Source organism: Trachemys scripta, chromosome 14, assembly GCF_013100865.1.
Source record: "Trachemys scripta elegans isolate TJP31775 chromosome 14, CAS_Tse_1.0, whole genome shotgun sequence".
NCBI classification, from domain to species: Eukaryota; Metazoa; Chordata; order Testudines; family Emydidae; genus Trachemys; species Trachemys scripta.
In genome coordinates, this window is record NC_048311.1 from 33005439 (window position 1) to 33024469 (window position 19031).

A 19031-nucleotide genomic window follows, 5' to 3' on the forward strand; every position below is an offset into this window, starting at 1 on the left:
AGCATAATACTGAGCTCTTACTCAACCATTTTTGTTCCTAACACAGTAAAAACTAATCTTCAAAAGCACTTTGTAAACAGAAATCCCCATAAGAAGCCTGGGAAGGAAGGAAGTGTTATCCTGGGTTGGCTCTCGTGAATCACTTCTAGAAGGGAATGGACCCCTTCCCTGTCCCCCTGCTGTTCTCCAATTTATTTCCTGTTTGTGTGCTGAGGTGTAAGATTAGTTAACTTAAGAACATAAGAACGGCCATACCGTGTCAGACCAAAGGTCCATCTAGCCCAGTATCCTGTCTACCGACAGTGGCCAATGCCAGGTGCCCCAGAGGGAGTGAACCTAACAGACAATGATCAAGTGATCTCTCTCCTGCCATCCATCTCCACCTTTTGAGAAACAGAGGCTAGGGACACCCTTCCTTACCCATCCTGGCTAATAGCCATTAATGGACTTAACCTCCATGAATTTATCTAGTTCTCTTTTAAACCCTGTTATAGTCCTAGCCTTCACAATCTCCTCAGGCAAGGAGTTCCACAGGTTGACTGTGCGCTGTGTGAAAAAGAACTTCCTTTTATTTGTTTTAAACCTGCTGCCCACTAATTTCATTTGGTGGCTCCTAGTTCTTATATGATGGGAACAAGTAAATAACTTTTCCTTATTCACTTTCTCCACATCACTCATGATTTTATATACCTCTATCATATCCCCCCTTAGTCTTCTCTTTGAGGAAAACAGCATGACTCTACATCAAAAAATAAACAAGAAAGGACGCCCTGGATTCTGTTATTAACTCTCCCCTCCCTTGAGGGAAGTGCTCATGTATTTTAACTTTAATTTTGTTTAAAAATGTATTATAACCTTTTAAATAATTTATCCTGATCTCGTCCAACTGCCTTTAGTTTGTGTTTTCTGAGGTGCTCCAAAGTTTGGGCTTTTAAGCGGGGAATGGAAAGCACAGAGCATCTAGCTTTGCTTAAAGACCATTTTATTATGTGAGATAAAATGTTCCATGTTGGAAGCTCACGGTAATACTTTAACATAAATAAAACATAGTTACAGAGACCGACCCTCAGTATTTCTTCACCCACATGTACTGCAGTAGTTTGCAGATCATGAAGGCAGAACTTATTACATTTAACTTTAATTTTCTGGGCTGAGTCAGTGTCCCTGATGCTTTTAATCCTCACATCTCATTTTTGGTAAAGAATTACTGAGGTCTCTTATGCTTGTGTTCTCTCTGTGTGGAAACAGCTGGTATTAGACTGCATTCCACCACAGGGGGAAAAAAAGCACTGGGCTCCTTCATTTTGGAAACGAAGTTGATGATTTTCAGGGGAGCTGCTAAAGGCATCTGAGTTTCAGCCATCTGTGCTCTGGGGACTAACACAAATATACTTGATTGAATTCTACATTTCTGACACTGAAACATTTCAGTCTGTACGAACTACGTTGAACATGTTATTCCCATGTTTGGTTTTTTTGCAGCTACAACTCAGTAGCATAGAATCATAGAATCACAGAATATCAGGGTTGGAAGGGACCTCAGGTGGTCATCTAGTCCAACCCCCTGCTCAAAGTAGTACCAATCCCCAACTCCCTAAATGGCCCCCTCAAAGATTGAACTCACAACCCTGGGTTTAGCAGGCCAATGCTCAAACCACTGAGCTATCCCCATGTCCCGTTTGACTGATTTTTCAAATATCAGTCTGAAGCCAGCAGCTCCACAGTGATACTGCAGACACATGGAGCCTGCTCTAGGGAAGGCAAGAGGGAAGCACTCAGACATACATATTTTTAAAAACATTTAGAGCTATAAAATCTTTAAGTATTTCAATGCTCATGAAAAGGAGGGTCTGATAGTGCTAGTTAGTGGCAGAAGTGGGCAACTTTCCTCTTGTTAGTCAATGAATCTCAATCCTGACCTCAACCCATGCCCTACTATAGCAACTCTGGACCTTTCCTGATCAAACTAGGTGGGTGCCTTTCTGATAGGTACTAGAGACTCTAACGATGAGGTGGAGACCAAAATCCTCATGTTTCCGATTGAAACAGGAACCCACCCAAGCCTATAAAAGGCTAACACAGAGTAGCCAAATGCTCCCCTAAATCTTTCAGTCATTTTGCTCTTGCTGAGATGTTAAGACTTTTCTATGTTTCTAAAAGAAGAGTCCTTTTTAAATCCACCAGGGAAGAAAATTGCAGACTTGAACCTTTTTTGCAATACTTCCCACAATGTCCAAAGACTCAAGAATCTCCCTCCTCACCTGTTATTGGGATGTTACATTATGGTTTTCTTTTCAGCTAGAATTTCATGCTTGGTATATTTACTGTAGCAATATTTCTATTATTATTATAAACACATCTCTGTCACAGCATAATAAAGGTGCCTTGTTTTTAATACATGGCCTACATTACACATTAGGAAAAGTCTGTCAATTTACTTAGTTACCATCATTACAATTCTCTACTGGTGATCACAATGTATAAACTACAATCCATGGACATGGAGACCCACGTGTAGGCAGGACAAAAATGTTTCTTCCCCCTTCATACACCACAGACAAATACATCTAGGCTTTGAATTGGACAGTCCCTCAATGAATATTACTATTACTTGTACCACAGTAGTGCCAACAGGACTCACCTAAGATCAGTGTCCCATTGTGCTTGGCATTGTACAAACAGTAAGAGAAAGTCTCTGCCCTGAAGAGCTTACAGTTTAAGTAGACAAGAAAGTGGTAATAGAGGCACAGAGAAGTTAAGTCACACATTAAGGGCCACACAGTGGTCAGTAGCAGAGATGGGGGCAGAAGCCAGGTTTCTTGACTATCAAGTTCAGTGCCCTTCTGGGTGCATCCTAATACTGGCTGACTAGTGGACGAAAACTGGCCTCAGAAAACAAGGCTTGCCCTATAGCCCAATCTCCTGGCTAGAAGAAGTGATTTAGAAGTTAGAGAGCACTGGTCTACAGAATAAATTAAGAGAGCTGATTTAACTGGTCACAGAGAATTTACTTCCAGATGACCAAGACAGAAGAGAGAAACACACTTATCTGTAGACACTTCTAATGCCATTGGCAGCCTGCTGACTATTTCCAGAAAAGGGTTAATCTATTCAGGATCCTCAAATGATGTGAAAAGTGAGCATGGTCTAGAGAATACCATCAGGCAGAAGCACAGACAAAGATATACACTAAAATAGAGGGCAAAATGGTCTACGTTTAACTTCTAAAAAGGAACAGCCATAATTATTCATGAGATCAAGTGATGCGCAAGTCAAGTGGACAAACATTTCACAGCATATGCACAGTCCTGCAGTGCACTTGTAGCTGAGCAGGACACCGTCATGATATTTTGTCAACTGCTTTGTGGTTTTCTATCAGCGATGTAACTGCAGCAGAAACAACAAGGCACTGGACCCAGCTCTAGAATGCTAATTGGAAAGACAAAAGGGGGAAACTTGAGCACCGAACTCTGGTTTTTGTAGCCCATTTGGGTTAAAACCGGGAACCTGAAGGAATTACAAGAAGCAGGGGATGCTTTCTGTTCTTTCCACTCTTACACTGACAGTGAGGATGTTTCCAGTAACAGAAGCTGAGTCGCAAGGTGTGGTGCAGGGCATCTTTACTGTACAATTGACCAGTGTTTCCCAGAAAGCGGGGAGGAGCGAACAGCATGTGCAAAGTTCAGAATCCATTCAGTATATTTTACTATAATCAGTGAATCACTAAAATGACTTATGTTTTCTGTGTGGAAGACCGCCCCAGAGAACATCCTAATGATCTCAGCAAGTACACAAGGATAGGAGAGGGTGTGGAGAAAGGGAAGAAAGTATCTGTGACTCAATATTACTCATGCAATGCCAAAGCAGACTCCTTTTTACAGCTTGCTTGTGTATCCTGTATCTCCCTATGCACGACTAACAAACAGAAGAAAATTTGATTGTGTTTTACATATAATTGCTATTTCATACTTCCCTAATGAGATTGTTTCATCATGTTTCTTCACATCTGAAATGCAAGGTAAATTAGAATGCACTTCAGTAGAACTGGCAATATTATAACAATGTAAGTTTTAACAGACAGTTTTCTAAGCAGTGAAGGCATATGGTAAGCCAACTAAGTAGATGGATGAACAGAGTTCGGCATGGATTCCATCTTTATCCAGTGACTGGGTATACAACAAAATGCAGCACAAGCGGTTTCTATGGCGAGGAGGGAGTGGGCCAATCACCCATAATTTCTGGGTGTGGAAGGATGCAGATTAGGTGGGGAGATCAGCATCCCGAGGAAGGATCTGAACTACTCAAGTAGGTGGGGAAGCTAACCAGCACAATACCATGAAGGCTTTAAACTATGAAATCAAGTGTTAGGGCGTAGAGACACACAATACCTGCTTGCCTCAGCATGGATGTGTGGGAATAGCAGAAAGGCCCCATCTCAACACTCCTGTGACAACCAACATAAGCAAAATAACTAGTACTGAGGGCTGGGGGAAGCAGAAAACCTTTAAGTCAGGTCCTTGAGGAACACAGATTGATGGGTTGTAGGACAAAGTGTCTGAGCTCATCATCCATTTACATATTATAGCAGATCCTAGGGGTTTCTTGTTGGCCTCCTGCAGATCAAATCGCTATGAATGACAGCACAGCCAGTACCCACATTCATAAGCATTCAAATTCTGATCTGCTAGGTGCAAAAATCTGTGAGAAGCTCACAGCAGAATGACAACCAGCGTACTCAGCAGTGCACATTTGCTTTCTGTCATCCAATCGGTCTCTATCACTCAGCAATGTAAGTTCGGTTTCTTTCCTCCACCACATTTTCTGGGTTAAATTTCCAACAGCTGCAATGATCTGCTTTAATAAAAAAAAAAAGAAAAGAAGATGACAGGCTTCAGAATACAGCTCTGTGTGAGGTCTAGGGAGACTTGACTATCTAGTGAGTTACAGCACGTGACCGGGAGTCGGGACCGTGTTCTTTTCGTCCAGGCCCTACAGCTGATGTGCTGTGTGATGAAGTCAGTCACTTCTGCTGAGCCTAGTTTACAGGTGGGCTGTGAGGCTTCAAGTCTGTGATGTGCCAAGAGAGCTCTGCTTTTGCTAAATACTAAGTAAAAATGAAAACAACAATAATAGCTCTTATTTAGCACTTTTCATCCACAGATCTCAAAGCACTTTACAAAGGTCAATATCATTATCCCCATTTTACAGATGGGGAAACTGAGGCACAGAAGGTGTGACTTGCCCATGGTCATCCAGTAGGTCAGTGGAAGAGCCAGAAATAGAACGTAGATCTCCTGAGTTCCAGTCCAGCGCTCTATCCACTAGGCCACATTGCCTCACAGAAGGACTCCAGCAAGAAGCCAGAAGGAGCTCAGATAGCTGATGAGCATGGTATAAGTATCTAGAAAGATTTGTTTGTATATCTCTGCCCATATAAAAATCCTGCAAAACCTGTAGCCATACATGCATTGTCCTTCTCAGGAGGTTTCCAGGCTCTGCCTTACCTTTCAGGTGAGGCAACTATTGGATACAGTCATACATGAGCGCTCACTCATTGTTTCGTATGCTACATGTTCTATCCCTTTTGTGCATACAAACAACCTGTTTGCTTTTACACCACACTGACAAGCCAACTTCATTGTGCTATGTACATGACAAATCTTTTTCCTCAAAAGTTCCTCCAATTTAAAAGCATATATGAGCATCTTTGGCTCTAGGTGCCAATGTGCATTTTTCTTAGTCCTTCCATGTTTTTTTATTAATTAAAGCAATGTTTTGTTATCAGTAAACTTCTAATCACTGTCTACTTCTTCCTCCAAATGATTAAAGAATGTATTTAACACTGAGCCCAATATTAAACTATTAACTTCTCTCCAGTTTTAAGAAAAGACATGTAATATGACTTCTGCCACCTCAACCAGTTTTTCCATGACTCTACTCAAACTTTGTTTTCCCCTGTAGTCTGACGGAGGGACTTTATCAAAAGCTTTCTGACTATCCAAGTAAATTAAGCCTATTCAATTACATGTAGCAATTACTTTATTAACTTTTCGGAGATTACAGAGGCATCATTTTCTCTTACAGAAATTGTGTTGGCTAGGTGTAACCTGATGGGGTCAAGCTAAGTTTTGTACAATTCTAGCCTTAATTAGACAGAACTAAGAATTATAAGGAGGGCCTTTGTATTCACTCAGCATTTGTTTATTAGTCAGGAATGCATTTAAAAGGCTTTCCATAATGTGAGTCATTTGCATTTCCATTAATCATCTAAAAAGAAGCAGAGTGCCAGAAAATGAACTCTGTAACAAACCCCACCTCCTTTTACTGTCTATTGTGAAAGTTAAAAGAATTCTTGCTGTAGCCCCAACTATCCCAGTTCTCCCCATTACAATCACAGCTTTATGCCAGCAAAACAGAAAGGTAGCTGATGCTCCATTGTTTCTCTATTTGGGCTGAAATGTTACTTAGCTGAAGTGGAGCTTTTGTATCAGGGAATTATATCAGAATTATATTAATGGGGTACCATACACACAGGGAAGCAATACATTTGGAGATAGGTATTAAGTTGCCACATGCGCTTCCATTTCTGATCCACTGATTTAATCAGGAAAGTGCTGCACAGATTCAGGTGGTAACAACCTTGTGTGACAGCAGCTCTTGAAATCTCCCCAAGGCATCTGTACAAAGCCTTTAAAGCAAGAGGTACCCTGCTAGCAGCGACTTACCACATTGCATGCATATAGGTTGGAGGTAGACGTGGGCTGCTGACAGGGGTACAGTTGTAAGACCTCATAATCCTTTCTGCCAACAGGAAGTTACGAAATAAGCTAGCCACCAGCAGATCCTGCCTGAAGAGCTTCTGGAAGAGATCTGCAGAGAGATAATGTGTGTGACACACAGGTACCTTCAGTGATCTGTAAGAAGCATTTTGTACCAGCAGATACATACACACACGCACAAGAGAGCTGATCAATGAATACTTTCCTCCAACAAAACAAAAACAAAAACCCAGAAAAGCAAAAGCCCAAGACCTCCAGAAATAGTGTTGCTGTCACTTTACACCCACAGAAGGATTAATGGGCACTGAGTTTGCCTGACAAGTGTGACAATAACATCTCTACTGAGAAGTCACACTTAGAGCTGAACGAAGTTTTTTGACTAGTTTCTTCTCTGAAAAATGCAGTTTTGGACGACCAAAACTATTTGTGAATTTGAAATGAATTAGCTGAATAGTTTCAGCCAGAAAAAAAAAAATTCAGGCTAGATTCACAAAACAAAGGAATGGGGGGTGATGGTGGGAGAGCCCACCTTATAACTTTTGGTCCAGTGGTTAAAGGATTCACCTGGGATGTGGAAGACCCAGGTTTGAATTCCAGTTCTGGGGCAAGGTCATGAACTCAGGCCCTACCCCAATTGAGTGCGCTAGCCACCACCAGGTCTCTCTCAATCTCTCCTGTTGAAGCTAATCCACTTTGTATAAATATTCACTGGAGCAGGGATTTGAAGCCAGGTCTCCTCATCCCAGGAGTGTGCCCTAACCACGAGGCTACAGAGTCAATCTCATGCTCTTTCTTTGCCTCAATGACCGTTTAAGTATTTTATGCAAAGCACAATAGTTTCAACAAGAGAGATGCAGAGACACCCACCTCAGAATACCCTATACCTTGGTGGTTAGGGCCCTTGCCTGGGAGGTGAGAGACCTAAGTTAAAGTGAATCTAGCCCTTTACAAATGCCCAGAAACATTTCAGGTTGAATTATACATTTTCTTTGACCCAAAACTAACTTTTTTCATTCGCTTTTTTTTTTTTTTTTTTTTTTTTTTGGCATTTTCTAATTCAGTTTGACCAGGACTGAATTTATTCCCCAATTTTTCAGAATGGCCAGCAAATGAAAATCAATTATTCACCCAGCTCTACACCCACTCTTCCCTCTCTCCACTTAATGAATACTTTCTGCCTTTCTGTTGTTTTTCCCTTTCCCAGGCATGGACTCTTTTTTCTGGTGTCTCACCTCAGCCCATGTTTTCTCTCTCTCTTTTATCACCAGACTCTTCTTCCTTGTTTTATTAACCCCCTTATCTAACTTCCCTACCCCTCTACTCTGAGCAGCCAGCACTTGTTCCTGGTGAAAACGTGGACTGTTAACTGCCAGACAGTCCTACCTCGTGGCAGGACATTCCATGCAATGGTGTCTGTGATTGCTGTAAAGATCCAATTCAGCTCTCCCAGAGGCGTTCTCCTGTCATTCAGTCTGCCAGGAATCCTACAAAAGAGACATTTGTATTAAGTATGTTACTATTTAAATAAATAAATATGAATTTAAATATATACATGCATGCACTTAGGCCATACCCAAGGCCACAGGTGTCACCGTACTGTTGCTTTAATTTTATTAAGAGAAGTTGCTTTGTTCCTCCACGAGCACCGCCTCGATTTCCTTGTTTCAGTAGGAACTTCTTCCACGTATCAGTTTACCTCATATTTTGTTCCCTATTCCAGTTTGCTGCTTTTCGCCTTTCCATCACCTGAACTATACCAATTAATGTAGGACTTAAATGACTGAGATTCTGAACGCCTGTAACAACAGCTATGCCTTATACAGCACTAAGGGAATTTGCTAACAAACTTGCCATGTCACTGAATAATGGGGGGGAGGATGAGACAATCGGGGAGGTACTGGAAATTGGAGGTAAGCAAAATGCAGTACTGATCTTCAAAGAAAGGAAAGAAAAATGATCCCAAATATTACCATCCTGTAAATCTAACTCCTTTCCCTAGCTAAATGATGGAACAAATATGAAGAGGATAATGGAATCATAAGCCAAATGGGCTTATCAAGAATACTGCTGGACAAATTTCATTCTATCAAAAAAAGCAGTAATATCTGAATTATCTCAGGAACTGAGATTTTGGATGGAGGACCATGATCAAGAGATGATAAACCATGAGATGAGGGAAATGTATCTTGAGGGGCAGTGCAGGGAGAGGTTCTGTTAGGAACTCCAGAAAGTTTGTTCTTCAGACTACATCTGCTGTCTGGCTTCATTTTATTCACCACCCAATACTTCTGTTGAAGTATTTAATAAAAAATATGATTAATAAAAACTGAGCTCATGTTCCAAATAGCCTCTGGATAAGAACTGCTCAGCGTCCACCGGCACAGAATGATGTTCAGTCAGAAAACACAGCTTTCCAGGCAGTGACAATAATAATAAAGAGCACATTGAGTTGGAAAATGTGGCCCTACTGTTAAAGGTTTATGAGGGTAACAGACTTGCTTCACAACTCCCTGCTGTTGTAAATCAACTAGAAAGATATTGTCTATCCATGATGTAGTAAGACCTAGTGAGATTTTCCTCATTATTCAAGCCACATAACAATTTAAGCACATTGGAGTACGCGTGCCTCTTCTACTGAGATCATTAATGTTCATTTATGAGGGGCATATTTTGCTGTTTCTTACAAGTATACCACATTTTTCCTCCCACTAAGTTCTTTGAAAATTTGCCTCATGTGAATATGATGCACATCTGTCTATATATTTCTTATGATCCAACGCTATAGCCTTCAGGTGCCACCACCCAACTATCTGAAAAATACATCAGGTAAATATTTAAACTCACTAGGTGGCTTCTTATTCCAACAGAAGGTGTTTCTCTAAGCCAAAGGCTTTCTGATGAACAGGTCAGCATTCCTGGAAAGCAATAATGGTACCCACTGGACCATCAAGATCTGCACTACTGTGAAAAATTTTAATACATGTATTGCACAAGGACTTGAGTGTGAAAGAGACACTCTCTTCATCACACTCAGAGTTACAGAGCAGGAAGAGATTTTCAAATAGTTTTCATCTGAAAAAACTTCTCCCTCTCAAGATTTTCAGACACAGTCACCTTGAGAAGCTCCTTCTAGCCAATAAACCATCATCAAACTGCTGCTGAAAGCATGCATTTTGGAGCCCTAGAGTAACACAGAAAACCACACCACAAGCTGAGGCAATGACTTTTACCGCCACTTTGGCTGCATTTGAGCTCTGCGGTCTTTCAGGAGTCATTCTGCCTGTTCCACTTAAGCCAAATCTAGACGTTTAGGGTACAGATTATCTCAAGGTGCAATGCACAGCCACCTGAATCCTCCTAGCCGTAACTTTCAAAGTAAAATCTTCTGTCCATGATGTTTAATATTCTTTGAAGAGAACCAAGTCCCTTTCACTAAAGGGTCGGGGCATTGCTAATATAATATGGCGGGAGATGATCAAACAGCAGCTATTACCACTGCAGCTGCAAGCTGCTCTCTGGCCTATGTGAGTTGGTGGCATCAGTCCACTTGGTTAACATTCACATCCTCCGGTTCTCCAGCTTTGGGATATGAAGTTCAGTCTCACCTCCATGAACAGGACGATCTTGTCAGCAACACACACAGGGAGTCTACATCACAGTGTCACATTAAAAATGCTGAGGAACCAAATTTTCAACTTTATTTTATTTTTCAAAGGAGAAAAAAGAACACTGAATGACTCCTAGCATGGTAGCCTTCTAAACAGTGATCTATTGCCGACACTTCTCCTGTCTTGGGAGACTCAGGGAAACTGCAATACCAGGGATTCTCAAAGTTCAGTGTTTGGGGTGTAAGAAATCAATTCAAATCTATTCAAATACTGAAATATTTACACACTGACTTTCTCTCAAGCAAGTAAATCTTAGCGCAGGGTAAATTTAGTAATTGACAAAGCAGCCCATGATTCCAAAGTTCGTTTGCAGGAGATTGTAGCACATGGAATGTGTATTCTACAAATGCAATGCTGAATTTAGTGTACATTCTTTTTTAAGTCTGTTCCCCCAGAAGTAGAGTTTAGTGGTATGGAACCAAAGTATAGCAATAATAGGGCTGAGACAAAATTTTAAACTTTGCATTTGTTACAGTGGAGCCCATGGTTCTAGATATACTTAATATTCCTTCCCTCCTCAGTGAGTTGACAGGACACTGCTTCCAAAAACACCTTTTTGTCTAGATGGGGACCAGCAGCAAATAGGAGCTTCCAAAAAACTAAAATGATTTGTTACCCTTTACCTCAACCCAAGCCACTGGCACCAATGTCCAGGTTTCCTAAGTTTAGGAACTAGTAGCTCTGTTGCTGAAATTTGCAGATGACACAAAGATTGGTGGAGTGGTAAACAATGAGGATAGGGCAATCATTCAGAACAAACCTGGATTGCCTGGTAAGCTGGGACCATTAAAACAATGTGTTGCCGAATGCAAAATCATACACTTAGGATGAAAGAATGCAGGCCATACCTACAGAATGGGGAACCATATCCCAGAAATCACTAACTCTGAACAAGATTAAGAGCTCATAGTGGACAAACAACTGATGCGGTGGCAAAGAGGACTAATGTGATTCTTGGATATATAAAGAAGGGAGTAGTGAAGAGTAGGGAGGTCATTTTGCCTCTGTCTATGGCATTGGTGAGACCAGTACTGGAATACTGTGTCCAGTTCTGCTGTGAAGATTTTAAAAAGGATGTCGAAAAGTTGGAAAGGATGCACAGAAAAAATCACAATTTAAGTGATTAAAGGGCTGGAAAAAATCTCTCACAGTGAGTCTTAAAGAGCTCAATCTGTTTAGTTTATCCAAAAAAAAAAAAAAAAAAAGAAAAGAAAAAGTAGCCTGAATGCTGCGTCCAAATACCTTCAAAAGGAGGTACTGAACAGCTCTTTAATCTAGCTCAGAAAGGGATAACAAGAATCAATGGTTGAAAGTTAAAGCCAGAGAAATTCAAATTAGTAATACATTTTTTAAGCTTTGAGGATGATTAACTACCAGGGAAGTAGGGAATTTTCGATTTCTTCATGTTTTCAAATCAAGACTGGCTACTGATCGAGATGCAGGTTTTAATCGGAAAGCTTTCTCAGTGAGCCAGATGTAGCTGTTCTCTGGTGGATACCAGTCAATGAAAACTGGCCCAGTGTGGGATAGCACTACCCCAGTGGGTGTTTTACGTTTAGAGGAAAGGGAGCGTTCAGGCCTTCTCTCCACAACAACAAACAGAATCTCATCATTTCCAGACTCAGCCCTTGGACAACACGACCTCCTGTTGCAGAGTTATCCAAACCTATCCCATCCATGGACTGAACTGACAAGACGTTAAGAGTTTGAGAGCTGCACTTAACGTGCAGAATACACTGCAGCCACTGATCTTTAATATGGAAGTGTGGCCCACAGAAAGCACAGGTTCCCGCATACAAAGCTCCACGTGCGATCCAAATGACCAGACCACAATGCATGCTAGGGAGGACGCAAGTCTCCACAGGCTGCACTTCTGGGTTAGAGAGGAGTGGGATTGGGCTGTTACTGGATCCACCCATTGTTCCTCCTCATCAAAACACAAAGCCATTCATACCCAATTCCCAACTCTCCCATTAGTGCTGAAACCCTGGCTCGGAGCTAACACAATCTGACACTGTCCCAGCTAAGCTCCTCTCTATTAAGAAAGTATCAACAGTTATGATAAGCAGACTTCAAAAATGTGCAACCAGCCCAGTAAGATGTGTGAATGGTGAGGTAACAATCTAGCTTTACTTCATTAAAGTAAAATGTGCCACAATGAATCTTTCTGGCATGTAATAAAAAGGCAGATGGAGGAAAACCTTGGCGCTTTTCAGCTTAAAGTGATACAGCCAAGTGCTTTCCTTTTCTATATAAATCTCTGTATAGACAGTATCATACTATTACAGCACAGTAATCACTGCAACCACCCCTGGAAGGGATCACTTAGACATCACACACAGATACTCTTTAGTCTTTAACATTTTTTTTAATCTCAGTTGTTTGTAAAACTATCTTAAAAGCTTTAAAACAAATGTTTTATCCCTAGCAATTACATCCGGCCATTTAGCAAACAATAATGTTCCTCCTATTTTGTGTAAGGAATATTTTTTGCCACGTTACAGATAAGACATTCTAAACACAAATGAATATTCAATCCAAGCAAATACAATATTCCAGAGGTGGCCAAATTTACTGACCCGCCGAGATTATATGATAATCTTCAGAAGTTTGAGAGCCACAAGACATGCACAACCTTTACACATGCATTTTAAAAAATATTAACATCCTAATTACTGTATTTTGGCTAATTACCGCTAGAGCTAGAGATCTTGTGGGTCTCCATCCTGGTCATAAGTCTTTGGAAATCTGGTTGATATGCTGTCAAGGCAGTACAGAGGACCTTGGTCAGATGTTGATTTGTAAGGACTGCACAATGTTTCAATTTTACAAACTTCATCACAGAATACAGCGAGTCACACAGTATGTTGTGCTAAAATTGAAATGAGTTGCACACTAGTCTTCTTGGGTATGTCTTCACTACCCTCCGAATCAGTGGGCAGCGATCGATCCAGCAGGGGTCGATTTAGCGCATCTAGTCTAGACATGATAAATCGATCCCCGAGCCCTCTCCCGTCAACTCCTGTACTCCAGCTCGGTGAGAGGCGCAGGCAGAGTCGACGGGGGCGCGGCAGCAGTCAACTCACTGAAGTGAAGACACTGCGGTAAGTCGATCTAAGTACGTCGAATTCTAATAGTTCCACTTCTACAGCAGATGTTTCTGTAACCACGGTTTTGGGAATTGAACAGCCGTCATTGATCACATCAAGCATGAATGGGTTTACAAGAAAGGCGAAGCAGGATCTCAGCTTCTGCAAGTTTTCAAACCTGGCCTGAAAGTCATCAAGCAGTCCTTGTAATTTACCTCTGTATTCCTCAAGTTTTGTGATCTTCTACTTTGATTTCAGGGAATATGTTTATCCTACTCTTGAGATGGGGAAAGTGGTTGAAGTCTCTTGACACTATGTCTCTTTGCAGAAGCTTTAACTTACTCTGGAAGCTGAAGACTGAGTGAGGACAGAAATAATCTTATCCTTCCCTTGGAATGCCAAGTTGAGAGTTTGTAGATGCTACATAATAACAGTGAAAAACATTGCATCCATTGCTCATCTTTCAGTTGTAGATAGGACTTTTCCTTTTCTTCAAGGAAAGCACTGATAGGCTCCACAAACCTATTTAAGACATTTGTGGTTGATAATCACCTCACAATACAATAGAAAGAGACATTAGGTTTGTCTTCAAGATCCATCAATTCAATGAAATTTTTGTACTCTCGATAAGTCTTCTCATTTGAATGAATTAAATTTACAATTTCTAGGACTACTTTCATAACATTTTCATACTTGAAGCATCTGCCTGTGAGATGGTCATGAAGGATGATGCAATGAGCAGGGAGAAACTCTGGAAATTTGGGATCGCTTTTCAAGAGTCTGATAAGGCCTACTTTTTTCCCCACCATTGCAGGTGCTCCATCCATTGTAACACTGACAAGTTTATCCAGTGGTACAACAGCATTTGTCAATGCTTTGTCAAGTGTGTTCTTTATGTCAACATCACAGGTTGTTTCTTTTAGCGCCACTAAGTCCAACATTTCTTCTTTCACAATTACATCTGCAGAAACATAACGAACAAATCGCTAATTGTGGTTTATCTTGGTTTATCGATAGCTAGGTTGAATGCTAGAGAATTCTTTAGATCGTTTTGCATCTTGCTTGCAACATCGGCACTGATCTGGGAGATCTGCCTCTCCATAGTGTGGCACGAAATTGGAATTTGCTGTATTAGTCGCTGAAATTGTGTGTTGCTTGGATCTAAAATTGCAACCAACTTCTGCAATATTCTTCCTAACAAATTCTCCATCACAATATTGAGATTTAGCACGAGCAATATTCCATGCCATAACAAAACTAGCTTCTGTTGTTGAGTTAGCTTCCTTACTGAACGCAGAAAGTAGTGTCTGTTGACTGTTGAGGCATAATTTTAATGTGGGTAGGTTGTTTTTCCTTAATTCTGATCCAGGAGGGTACTTAAACAAAAAATTATTGTGATTTATTTTGTAGTGATGTTTCAAGTTGTTCACTTTGTAGCGAGAGAGCGATGCATTGCAGATTAGGCACAGGGGGTTGCCACTTTTGCTAGTGAATGCAAAATCTTCCTCCCATTCTGGCTGAAAATTTCGGTTTTCTTCTTCATACTTGCATTTCTTACAGTTTGAACATGTCATTGTCATCTACAAAATTAATGTAAGGTTAACACTTAAATCTAAAACTATTCAAATGCGACTTATGGACAGTAAACACAGCCTGTAGCGTGCAGCATGCAGGGAGATCAGAGCACATGAGGTCTGTACAGCACTACAGTGATCCGATTTCCTGAGCATGTGCAGCTGAAGCCGGAACCTAGGTGTCACCTGCAGAGCTGAAGCCCCCAGCACCAGCTCGCCTCTTCCTACGGAGCTGAAGCCGCAAGCAGCGGAGCCCCTCCTCCTGCGAGACTGAAGCCACGATCGCTGGCTCACCCTGCTGCAGGGTGAAACCCTGAGCCTCCGCCCCTTCCCCCACACACACATGAGGCTGAAGCCGCTTTGGGGTGAAGCCGCCCATCCCCCCACGGGGTGAAGCCCCGAGCTCTGTGAGCTGCAGCTGACCTGTCAAAGAGCCACATGCTGGTTGCACTTTGGCCACACCTGCAATATTCAATGTTAATTTTCCATTGAAATAATGATAACAGTTTAATTGGATTGCAGTATTAGACTCATCTAAAATATTTAGCAAAATTTCACAATGCAGCTATCTAGGTATTTATTTATATGCGCTAATCAGAGAATTGTTTTACCTTAACCTTTTCTGTATGTCAAGAATATTAATAATTTTCATAATCTTATTCTTTATTTTTATATTTAGCAAAAAATCTTGATAGGCCCACCAAGAAGTGCACATGCTTAATCTAAGCAATTGTGTCATTGGTTACTGGAACCTTTGAAAACCCCCTCTTATCCTCTCTCTCTCCTGTATGTCACACCTAAAATTTAGACCCTGATCCTACCAACACAAACATGTTTAACTTTAAGCCTTGACTTCAGTGAGACAATTTATCTGCTTAAAATTAAGCATTTGCAGGTTTAGGGCCTTAGATTGTAAACTCTTTGCGGCAGGGACAATATCCTTCTACGTATTCTGTGAAAATCTAGGGGGCTATAAAATAACTCAAGACAATATCAATCCCATTGAGCCTAGTCTCAAAATAAAAAAACACCACCCAAAACCAGAGAGGAGTCACAAGTCCAGAAAAAACACCCAATATAATAGACAACCAAAAGCAGAACAGAAACCAGCAATAACCCACCCCATCCTGCTACCATTCAAGTGTCTTCAGTATGTTTTTCTATAATAAAATGAATAATTCCTACCTGGTTCACAATCTGTCATTTTAACATAAACAAAACCCACTAAGCTCTCTCTCACTCCTTGAGTTTAGGAACTACATGACTTTTCCAACTCTGCATGATCAGTCTCAATACCTCTTAAAGATTATACATGTATCTTTTAGCATAAAGAAAATCATCCCGGCAAAATTAGCATCCCAAATTGGGCAAACTATCATCACAGATTCCCCTCATCCACCCCAATCACACTTCTGTAACATTCGTTCAGACTTTAAAAGTCTGGAGACAAAACTAAATGATGCAGGTGAATTTATCATTTGCCTGTTACCAGCCATCTTCAGATCATCCACAAAAACATGTGGGAAGGGATCCACAATGTCCAGCGCAGGATTCAGAAGGAGTCTGTCTTCCCTTGTTGTAACTAGGTATTTCTCAAGCTGCTTGAAATTCAAAACTTTAAAAAAAATCTTGGGTTGGTTTGGAATGAGAGGAAAAATATACCTCTCTAGAAATCGTGTTTGTTAACTGCTGCCGCAGAGGGAACACAAGGGCACATAACTTCTTCAGTGAAGGTTCCATAGAAATATACACTTACATTCCAGACAATTCTCAACAATAAAATAGTGAAGTTATATTAGTATAGCTGGAATCCAAAAGTATTCCTTGTTCAGGCTTTTTGGTAGGGCAAATATTGATCCTAAGCTACTTGTCTGTCCCTTTAACTTAATTTTCAAAGCAAGTAGAAAGAACTCACATCAGAGCAGAATTCAGAATACCAAATTTCGGTCCACATGGGAGAGGCAGAGAGATTTCCAAGAACAATTTCACACTTAATTCTCTTTATTAAATGTGAAATGCACAGAGATGTGTATTTTGGCTGGTGTTCTTAGCTGTGAATGACAGGCTGAAATAGGAAGTTGCTGCCTGCAGCCATTCCCTAGAAGCAACCTGAGACTTGAATAATCCAAGCTATTCTCTGGAGAAACAGTATGGGGTTTTACATTTTTTCACTAAAAGGCTAGGCACTGAAAACAATTGCTCGTTAGTAGGGCATATATTGTACTGTGGACATGTTTGCTTTTTAAAAAACAATTTCTGTGATAAGAGTAGGTGTTAGTCCTGAACATTTACAATGTTAGAAACCTTTGTAAGACTATAACCTTTGTAAGGTATTGTGCAAAAGAATGTCTGCCTGTGAAGGGCAGTGCACACTAATGACCAGTGCATGGGATGGGAGTCAAAAATGATCTGGCCCTACTCCCTGTTCTGACACCCTATGTTACCTTGGGTAAATTGTCTCGCCATGTGCCTCAGCTTCCCCATGCATAAAATGGGGAGAAAACTTTTGCCTACCCTCTCCCAGTGTTGTGAAAATTCAGTAAGGTCTGCCAGTGCTTTGGAGATGCACGTGCTATATAAATGTTATGCATTATTATTGGGTGAGAAGGAGAACAGGAGGAAGCAGGGCCTGCTCCAGCTTTTTTGTCGCCCCAAGCAGCGGGGGGGCCGAGGGGGGGGGGAGAAAACCCGATTGAGCTGCCGCTGAAGAGGAAGAGAGGGAGTGAAGGACCCGCCGCTGAAGTGCCGCCGCCGCAGACCCAGACATGCCACCCCGATAATGGACGGAGTGTCGCCCCTTTCTATTGGCCGCCCCAGGCACCTGCTTCCTTTGCTGGTGCCTGGAGCCGGCCCTGGGAAGAAGGCAGGTACATAAGTGCTTAGGCAGTACTCTGAATAATGTCTGTCTGCACACATACCAGGGCCTATAGATTTTAAATTGCAGCTATCAAGCATACATTAGAAGGTATTTGACTGCAGTTATTCTGCATGTTACACAGAGACTCAATTAAGTTTGGAAAAATTAGCAGGATAAATCTTTGCATTAAAAAAATTCAGCAATTCTTCTGTTCCTAGATGAGACGTCCTGATCTCCTGTCCTGTGACAGCAGTAAAGATTAAACTGCTTGTGTTGCCTGGATGACAGGCTGAATGATCTGGGGAAAGGGCTTTTATCTGAATACGATCTGATAACAGTCAATCTCATCTTTGCCTGGGAATCAAATTTTAACTTCAGAGGGGGACTGGAGGAGCAATTCTCAACTCTCAGATGCTTAAACAAAGATCAATTCAATAATAGGGATAATTAATCAGCCAAAAATTGAATACGTCCATCACCAACCAACCTTAGAAACCCAATCAACCTGCACTGAAATTCAGCAGTATCAGCCTGTACCCATTACTTATGGGAGCTGCTGCCTAATGCTACAGAAAAAAATATGGAATAAAAGGTTGGAGGAAAAGTAAAGCATTTCTTATTTCCTTTCTCACAGTTGCATGATAAAATAAAAAACTGATTGCTTACATTAAATAGTCTCATTTCCATCCCATTCAGAAAATAGAGTTAGCTTTTCTTTTGTTTATTTTTGCAGAGTTCCACTGAATACGCAGATTTTCCTTAGACTTGAGTATCTTAATTGTTTTTGCAAAAAGAAGAACAGGAGGACTTGTGGCACCTTAGAGACTAACAAATTTATTAGAGCATAAGCTTTCGTGGACTACAGCCCACTTCTTCTTTTTGCGGATACAGACTAACACGGCTGTTACTCTGAAACTTAATTGTTTTTCAAATAAAGCAATTTGCAGAGATTCTCAGTGTATTTGCTTGCACACTGTGGGACAAGGTCTTTCAAGGTAGTCCTCTGACCATAATATTATACAGGTCTGTCGCATCTTACGCGCATTTAACATGTGCAATTTCAA

General features: G+C 41.0%; 1 protein-coding gene across 3 annotated transcripts in view; it reads right to left on the reverse strand.

Annotated features, from left to right (window-relative positions):
- The window catches only part of RPTOR (regulatory associated protein of MTOR complex 1), a 289467-nt gene that overhangs the window by 115865 nt on the left and 154571 nt on the right, over positions 1-19031 (reverse strand). For all 3 annotated transcript variants that reach the window (XM_034789588.1, XM_034789587.1, XM_034789589.1), the window contains exons 8-9: positions 8163-8263; positions 6726-6870 (exon numbers count right to left, since the gene is read on the reverse strand). In XM_034789588.1, the coding sequence (XP_034645479.1) occupies positions 6726-6870; positions 8163-8263 (246 nt within the window). The remainder of the gene's footprint in view (positions 1-6725; positions 6871-8162; positions 8264-19031) is intronic.